We start from the raw sequence: 9,327 nt of genomic DNA on the forward strand, positions 1-9,327 counted from the left end.
TGACCTGTGGGCACATGATTGGCTTAACTCATTGCAGCTTAGCTGTAGCAGTCCATCATGCCTAGGTGTTTAACTTCTAAAAGACATACACCTGTGTCTAGTTTTAAGAACTCTGGAAAAAAAATGTCCTTGGAAATCTGGTGGCTCTTATATTAGCTCAGGTGGCAGGTATAGCAGACCTGCCAGTTGATAGGATTCTTTCTTTGGAAAAAAAAAATGGCAGGTATAGACAGTCTTAAAAGTGACATGTGATTCAGCCCTACGTAGGCTAGAAACAGAGCCGGAAAGACCATTGGCCCTAGAGTCAGGACCTGGGTTCCAATCTCATATCCCTCCTACTTATTACCTTTGTGACATTGGGCAAGTTAGTAAAGCTCATTGAGCTTCAATATCTGTGTCTGAAAAGAAGGATTGGACTAGATGCTTCTGAGATCCTTTCCTGCTCTTTCCTCTGAGCTCATTTCTGTTCTTTACTCCAATCCAAACTTGCTGTGACCTTGAATCAGATAACATCACCTGTGCATTATCTTTTTGTCCATACACTGAAATATAGTACTGCCCTTTTCACAGGACTCTTTTAAGAGGAATGTTAGGGTGATGGTGTTACATTTTTAGAGTGTCAGGGCTGGGACTAGAACCTAGCAATCCGTACAGGCCAGCCAATTCCTCTTCACCCGTGGCCTCCCAGTAAATTGGCCTACTTCCCAAGGAAGTACTGTTCTAAGCATCTTAAGATTAGGTCTCTGATCAGTCCTAGGCCTAAATGGATGGGTGGGTTCCTTCCTTTGCTTCATTCTGCGAGTCTCTTCTAGGTGGTTGACCAGAATTCAGAAGAAGCTGACATCATCAGGCAATATGTTAAGAACACACATGCTACTACTCACAATGCCTACGACTTGGAAATTATTGATGTAAGAAACCATCCCACTTCTCTCTTTGCTCAGCCCCTAGGTGGGACAGAACAGTATATTGTACCCAACAGCATTTTTAGGAAATGACCCATCTTTCAGTTGAACAGAAACTGGGCTTGTTTTAAAGCACCCTTCTTTTATTTTCTTTTTTCTCTAATTAAAAATTTGGGTACCCCATTCAAAACCAAGAGAGTTAATCAAAAAGCTAAAACAATGTTTTTTTTTTTAAGACTACTTTTTCTCTTTATTTTCTATCATTATTGTAGGGGATGGTTCTCTGGATAAGGAGGTGGGTGGGGAAGGGTTATATTTGGATATAAAATAATAATAATAAGTTTCAGAAAGAGATTGTATTCAGTGTTAATTTAATGGTTAATATCACAGGTCAACATCTAGCCCTGGCAATTCAAGGGGATAAGTAATTGGATTAACGAGTCTCTGAAGAAAAGTGAGAAGATTAGAAAGTAACAAAAGGGAAAATTACTACAGCTTCTTGCCCAGCAAGCAGAAAGGTTTCTCTTAGTGGCTCTACACAATTTGTGTTTTGTTTTAGATTTGAGAAAAAGGGGAGAGCCAAGAGAGCTCTTTGCTGTTGAAGTAGCCTGACTCCTAAAAATACAATTCATTCCTTGAGCAGTGAGTGACCAGCCAGGATTTCATCCTTTTCTCTCTTCGTTAAATACTGCTTTTAGATCTTCAAGATTGAGCGTGAAGGAGAAGGCCAACGCTACAAGCCCTTCAAGCAGCTTCATAACCGCCGGCTGCTGTGGCACGGGTCCAGGGCCACCAACTTTGCTGGGATACTTTCTCAGGGTCTTCGAATTGCCCCACCTGAAGCCCCTGTGGTATGTAGCCAATCAGGGGTAGGGGAGGTTGTACACAACTCCCATTTTTTCTCCTTAGGTGCCTTCAAGTGAATGGCCCAGTGAGAGAGGGAGGAGACCTTGTTTGAAAGAAAGCTCAAGTAGTTGGCTCAAAGTGGGAGGGGACAGATATGAATGTAGTGGCAAGAGCATCCCTTCAGTGCAAGAATCCATTTTGTAATTTAACATGTTTATCTAGCCTCTGCTTGAACATGTCCAGTGAAAAGGAGCTCACCTTTGAACAGGGTCATTCCATTTTAAACACGTCTTAATGATTTTTCTTATTTATATCGAACCAAAATTTGTCTTCCCCTGGGTCCTAGTGCTGCCTCTGGAATCATACAAAATAAATCCAGTCCCTTTTTCTGTGTGGCAGTCCTTTAAGTTTATTTAGTGCTCTTGTGATTTACAGAGTACTTTCCTCACTAGTCTATGAGATGGATAATACAAGTATGATTGTCCTCGTTTTATAGATAAGTCTCACATGGGGTTACGCAGCTAGTACATTTCTGAGGTAGGACCATAGATGTTGAGAGTTGGGGAGGATCTTAGAGGCTGTTTGGTCCTACCTCCCTCGTACAGTTGACAGAACTGGCCCAGCAAGTTTAACTTGACTGACTTGCCCCGGGTGACACATTGTTGGGACGTGGGAGAAACAGGAATCAAAGGGCTCTGGGCCCTAGATTCTTTCTTCAGTCTTGTCTGTTAGTGTCACACCCTGCATTCTTTCTACTATACCACTGTCTATGTAAGCGGTTATCAAACATTCGGGTCTCAGAATGACTTTATACTCTTAAAAGAACCTTTTTAAATGGCGGTTAGTTACAATAGGTATCTATCTAATAGTTATCTATTAATCAGTGCTGTATTATTATGAAAATAGTTTCCACCTCCCAGACCACACTTTGAGAACCACTGGTCTGGATGAAGCAAACTCATGATTCTCCCCTTCCTGTGCCCCTTTTAGTATCCCCTCTCTCCAAAGCTTCTCTTTCCCAAGCTTGAACATCCATAATTTCCCTTAACCATTCTGGAGTTTCCTAACATAGTACCATGCTGGTTGCCCTATGAACATACCCACTGAAGCTGTGACCTCTGACAGGACTAATTCTTGACCCACCCCTGTTCAGCTGAGTACAGAATGGTTAGTGAGACCTGCAGATCACTGTAGGGTCAGCAGTACAAATTTAGACTATACCCAGCACCTTTAAATCAAAATTGCAAGAAGCTTTCAGCTTATTTATGATTTGCTTTTGTTTTATCATTTGTGTTCCGTATGGTACCTTGTTGCAGACATAGTAATCTCTCAAATCTTTGTTCGGTTTCCAACCCTGTATGTAGACTGGCTACATGTTTGGTAAAGGAATCTATTTTGCTGACATGGTTTCTAAGAGTGCCAATTACTGCCACACATCTCAGGGAGACCCAATAGGATTAATCCTCCTGGGAGAAGTTGCCCTTGGAAACATGTAAGTAACTTTGATTTGTGGCCAGTTAAGGGTGGGGAGATGGTAGGAATCCCTGCAGAGGCTTGCTTCTGGCCTGGAAGGTGAACGCTCACCTATTTTAGAATGGAAGCTCCTTGAGGCCAGGGGCTTTTGTCTTTGCATCCTTGGTTGCACAGTGCTTGGCGTACTTAATCAGAACTTATTGGATTAAATTAAGGGGAGGTGGAATAAGCAGTTTTCCAGTTTCAAGTTCTGCAGCAGTTGCCTTGATTTGAATAGACTGGCCACATTGTCCTTATATTTTGTTAAGGTTACTGAGGCAGGGTAAGCTTAAGGCAGCTGTAAGCTCTGCAGTGGCTGAAAGCTGTCCTGCTGTCCCAAAGGTGCGCCATCGTTCCCGACGAGAGACTGGAAAATGCATTTTTCTGTGTGTTTTCTTGAATAGGTATGAACTGAAGCATGCATCCCACATCAGCAAGTTACCTAAGGGCAAGCACAGTGTCAAAGGTAACATTTCATGGGCCATTGCCTCTGACTGAGGCCCACCCACACAGTAGCCTTCTGTTTTGCCGGTGAGGCCAGATCCTATTTCTAGGTGTTCCGTAGCTCGGGGAGATTGATAAGTAGTTTAGGATTACTGAAATCACTGTGCCTGGGCTAAGAGCAGTCAGTCACCTTTGTGTGGTCTAGTGGAAGAATTGTGGACCGAGATTCAAATCCTGCTTCTGACTCTGGGCACCTTTCAACCTCTCTGAGTCAGTTTCTTCATCTGTAAAAATTGCCTGGCGTATGGGAGAGGAGAGGGGTTTGGCCCTTAAATTCAGGGACTTGAGTTCAAAATCTGCCTCCAGCCCATGCTGGTTTTTCGACACACCATAGGCAAATCAATCACTGAATACTCAAGCAAAGCCCTAGACCATATCTCACATTAGTGGAGGGAGTTTCCACGTGAGGAATTCCCCATAAATGAAATCCACAGACCCAGGATAAAAATAACAATAATTCTTCTGCCCGACCCCCCATAGGGTGATGGGAAAGGTACTTCTAAACCATTAAGTGCTGTAGAGAAGTGTTAGTTATGATCACCTCTGTGGCGCTAGAAAAATGCGAGCTATTCGTCCATACTAGCCTGTGAAAACTGCTATTTTGAAGTTGAGTTTTGATTTGGTAGAAAAATAATATGTCGTGTGTGATTCATTAAGAGTGTGTGCTGCACAACTGGTCTGTGACCAGGAGCCTGGGGGGTGCATGCTTTTTCTCACTTTGTGGGGGTGAATCTAAATGAAGGGCACTACCTGGGAATTCGGGGGAAAGTGGGCCAGTCTGGAGTGTTTCATATTAGGAGCTTAGCCAGTGCTAGTTTCTAAAGAGATATAAAAATTAATGACCTTGTACTTGACTGTGCTGGCTTCATTTCCAAGTCTAGAGCGAAAGGGAAAAGATGTGAAGTAGAATTAGCAGGTGAGAGAATAGACCAACCTTTAAATAATAACAGTAATAATAATTCACACTTACCCCTATCATATGCCTGTGTTTGGGGGGAAAAAATGGAAATATTCTTCCTGGGCCTACATATTTATACCATGGTTTAAACTACTGTTTCTCCTTTTTCAGGCTTGGGCAAAACTGCTCCCGATCCAACAGCCAGTGTGACTCTTGATGGTGTGGAAATTCCCTTGGGAACTGGGGTTCCTTCTGGTGTTAGTGACACCTGTCTACTATATAATGAGTATCCTTTCTTGGCCTTTGGGTTCAACTCCACCTTTTCAGAATGGCTGGGGCTTGTTCCCATGCCCCCCAGTTGTGTATTATGTGATTTTTCTGTCACTTTAGGAACTGTTCTAGGAACTGAGTAGTTCAAGTGTGTAGCCTGGGTAAATGAGAACTCAGAGTTGGCTGAAGGATCTTCGGGTGGGGACAGGGGTAGTGTCGTCCTGCCCTTCTCCCACCTTAATTTTTTCCTTTTGCATTTGTGTTGATGTCTTTTGTTTTTATATCACCTCCATTTTCAGATGTGACACTCTCCCCTTGCACGCACACAGCAATCCATCCCTTGTAACAACATCTAAAAAAGGAAAGAGAAGAACTATGTGGCAGAGAAGGTGTGCCATTCCATTCCTGTGGTTCTTCCCTTCTGAAGAGAAGGGAGGTCAGTGCATCTTCTCATCTCTTCTCCAGTGCCGAGCCTGGCTGTTACAGTCACACGGTGTTCACTTGTGGTGGGAGCATTATTCTTCCATCTCTCATTGTGGAGACAGGTTTTCCTGGTTCTGTTAAACTCTATTCTGGTTGATTTGTATACAAGTCTTCCCACCACATTTGCTCGTAATTGTAAGGCCAAAGATTTAGATGTGTACTTGCTACAAGTCCAACTCTCTCTCCATGTGTGTCATGTAAAATGCAAGAAGAAAACACATTGGGTGCACGTCAGATTTTACGTTGGGATAGGTGGTTAAGAATTCTGCTTTCAAGGTGTATGTCACACCAAGCAAGTAAAGGACAATGTATTGAAAGAAAGAGATCATTTATTAAGCACTTACACGTAAAGTAATTGGGCTAAGGGCTGAAGATAAACAAGCACTTAAGTGGTACAGTGGATGAAGCTGTACGTTGGAATCTGGAAGACTCGAGTTTGAATCCAGCCTCAGACACTTAGTTGTGTGGCATTGGGCGAGTCACTTAACCTGTTTGCCTCAATTTTCTCAGCTGAAAAATGGAGATAATAGCACCTACTCCCAGAGTGGCATGAGGATCAAATGCATATTTGTAAAGTGCTCAGCACAGTTGTTACTAGTATTATTATCAAAACTAAAAAGAGGAAACAGCCCTTGTTCACAAGAATCTCACATTCAAATGGAGACAACACATATAGAGGGTTCAGCTACAAGTCAAATGAAAGGTCCCGTGGTCCTTAGGAATAATGATAAAGCAGATTAATGCACCATCTTTAACTGCTACTTCTGATGGAAACCATATAACTAGATGGTGTTGAGCCATTTGACGTGGCAAGAATTTTCTTTCTAGGTCCTCAGTAGCTGTGGCTGCTGAGGCGGTGGCCAGGGCCCAAGTCAGCAGCAAAGCTGGGGGCCTGGAGGTTACTGCTATTCCCAGGTCTGTCTCCATCAGTATCAGAATTATTGGGGTAGTGGCTGTGGGTCGATTGGCCTGGTGCTTAACTGCCTCCTCTGGGGCTCCTGACTGCTTCTGGTAAACTGGCTTGCCTTCCTTGTGGGTTAATGACAGGCCCCATCTCTAGATCATGGTTCCCATACCAGGTTCGAAGCAGGGGTGGGGAGGAGAAAAGGTGGGTAATGCAAGGTGGTGTGCAGCTCTTCCTGGGACTCTTGGGCCTGCCTACCTTTTGCACTTTCTTGGGTTCATCTTGAGCTTTGAAAAGGTCTACAGCTATGGGAACCCCACATGTACTGTTCAGAAAGAAGGAGACAGTCTTCTTGGGAGTATACAAGGTAATGATGGGATCATATGTATTCAACCATTGAAAGCCTTCATTTCCTTAACACTCTCACTCTAGATACATTGTCTATGATATTGCTCAGGTAAATCTGAAGTATCTACTGAAATTGAAGTTCAACTTTAAGACCTCTCTGTGGTGAACAGATAGCACTTGCCTAGTGCTTAGACTGGACCCCTATAGTTCTGCTGTAGCATTGAGCTGCCTGGTAGGCTTAAATATCAGTGACCCTTTCAGAAATATCAAAAGAGCTGAGTTGCAGACAACTCTTAACTTCACTAAATCTTCTCCATAAGGATTTTATGTAAACAAATGGCCATATGTTGAAAAGATTTTTTTTCCCCAAGCCCAAGTCTCTGGGTTTTGTTTGTCTCTGAGGATTTGATTCCCCGCCCACTCAAGTTCCATGCACCCCTGGGGCATAGCAGATCTACTATAACTGACAAATGAGAAAAAGTTGGAAGAAAAATGCTTTTACATAAAATAAGCATGGGGGGAGGGCTTTTTAGAGAGGGAAATTACAATGTGATGTTTACATTATTAGATTTCAAAGGAAAATAAAGTGCTTCCGACTCTTTCTAAATGTTCCTCAGTTTTGATTTTGGAAAAAATGTTAAGCGCATTTATTTTAAGGTAAAAATAAAAGCTAATTTCATACTAATTAGTTACTCTTTTTTTCTTCTGTAGTCTTTAATTCCCCCCTTTTGATCTTTTTTTTTATGATTTGGTTTTGTGACAACTCTGTAAGTAGGTAGCTTCATTTACTTAGAGTTAAGGGACTTCTAAATTATAAATCCTTCAACATTTGGTTCTGGGAATACATCCTGTCGTGAATGAAAAGCAGTATTCACAATTCTTACCTTGACAGTTTGTGCCTAGAATTTAAAAATATGCACCTGAGGGCTAATGGTCATTGTCCATTAAAGTAGAAATGCCTCTTATGTCATGTGTGCCTGTTCAGTGCTAGCTCTGGGCATGGTTTTATTTTTAATGATGCAGCATATGTACCTGTTAGAGTAATGTTTATGAGTGAGGACCACAAAAATCCAGGGGCATGTTAATGACAACAAATGTAAGTTATAGGTAGCAAGCAGAACGCTGTCCGGTGGGCATTGTTCTCATCCAAGAGGCGTCATGACTTCGTAGAAGCCTCGTGGCGTAACGGATAGGACACCAGACTTGGAATCAAAAATCTGAGTTCAAATCCTGCCTGAGAGACAACCTCTAAGCTGCCTCAGTTTCTTCATCTGTGAAACGAAACAGATTTGATGGCCACTAAGGTATCAAAGTTCATGTTGTAAACAGAATTTTAAAAGCTGCATTTTTTTTTAAAGGTGGCCTAGGATGAAGAGAAAGTTTATTTCTTGTCATCAGCTGTTACCAACCAAGAAATGTTTTTTGGTGTTCTTGGTTATCGTGGACCTGGGATTTCATTAGTGTGGCTATTCCCTTCATCGGTTCTGATTGCAGTCCTTTCGCACACACATACCTTATTGTGTAATTCTCATCCTAGATTTTGTTGGAAATCATCCACAGAGGGGGCAGCTAGGCGGCGCAGTGTATAGAGCACCGGCCGGCCCTGGATTCAGGAGGACCTGAGTTCAAATCCAGCCTCAGACACATAACACTTACTAGCTGTGTGACCCTGGGCAAGTCACTTAACCCCATTGCCTAGCAAAAACAAAAACAAAAAAAAAGAAAGAAAATCATCCACAGAGGATTGATACAACATTTTGAAAAACTTAATTTTTTTAATGTCAAATGTAGCGCTCAGACTGCTGTATCTTAACTCTTTGTGACCTGCCCACCTCCTTTCCTAAGGATACACCTAATTAATTTATTTTGTGCCACCACTATATGTGTAGGTGTCACCTTTACTAGCCTTCTGTGCACTCCTCCCCTCATTAGTCTTTCCATTGATTTTCATTTTAATTCTTCCAAAATTATACCAGTACATGATTTGTATTGTTCACATGTACCAGCCTCACTGGGGAAATATAGGGGCTTTTGTATTAGCAAGTAATTTAGAGTCGTTGAGAGTTTCCAAAAATACCATCTAGCCTGAAATTGTTGCACTGGCCCCATCTCTGTCTGTCTACAGCATCTGTTTAAGATAACACGTAGTGATTGAATTAACTCAATGGGCTATCCACCCAACTACGTGTCACAGTTTGGGCAGCCTACTCCTTTTTCATCCACTTTGGTTTTTCAGGCATGGATGATTGAGCCCATCATTTACACATTGCTAAAGTTTTCACAGAAGAAGATTAATTGAAGACACAATGCATCAGAAATTTTTTTTTGGGATATCTTCCATAAAAGCCATTTTCTTCCTAGTTTGTTGTATGTGATTGGTAACTGCACAAAAGCATCTTAAGTTACATCTGTTGTTGTTGCATAACAACACACGGGTATGTTTTGGGACAGGCTTTCAAGGCCACATTGTATTCTAAGTCAGTTTTTTTGTAATCAGTAGATAGTAAGTTAGACTACAATCTCAGCAATAAGCTTAAGCACTTAACATATACTAGGCATATGCTAAACATTAAGGATACAAAGAAAGAATCTTGGTGAGCTTGCTTTGTAAGGGGAAAAACAACATAAAGAAAATCTACCTGCAAAATACGGGCGGC

At 42.0% G+C, this 9,327-nt stretch overlaps 1 protein-coding gene across 2 annotated transcripts in view; it reads left to right on the forward strand.

Moving 5' to 3' along the window:
- PARP1 (poly(ADP-ribose) polymerase 1) overlaps positions 1-7,355 on the forward strand; it is a 50,158-nt gene extending 42,803 nt beyond the window's left edge. For both annotated transcript variants that reach the window (XM_078156282.1, XM_020982140.2), the window contains exons 18-23: positions 813-911; positions 1,604-1,756; positions 3,116-3,243; positions 3,668-3,729; positions 4,837-4,951; positions 6,755-7,355. In XM_078156282.1, the coding sequence (XP_078012408.1) occupies positions 813-911; positions 1,604-1,756; positions 3,116-3,243; positions 3,668-3,729; positions 4,837-4,951; positions 6,755-6,836 (639 nt within the window). In that variant the 3' untranslated portion in view covers positions 6,837-7,355. The remainder of the gene's footprint in view (positions 1-812; positions 912-1,603; positions 1,757-3,115; positions 3,244-3,667; positions 3,730-4,836; positions 4,952-6,754) is intronic.
- The last annotated feature ends 1,972 nt before the right edge of the window (positions 7,356-9,327 follow it).

The sequence above is a fragment of the Phascolarctos cinereus genome, unplaced genomic scaffold, assembly GCF_003287225.1.
Source record: "Phascolarctos cinereus isolate Bilbo 61053 unplaced genomic scaffold, phaCin_HiC Scaffold_5;HRSCAF=322, whole genome shotgun sequence".
Lineage (NCBI taxonomy): Eukaryota > Metazoa > Chordata > Mammalia > Diprotodontia > Phascolarctidae > Phascolarctos > Phascolarctos cinereus.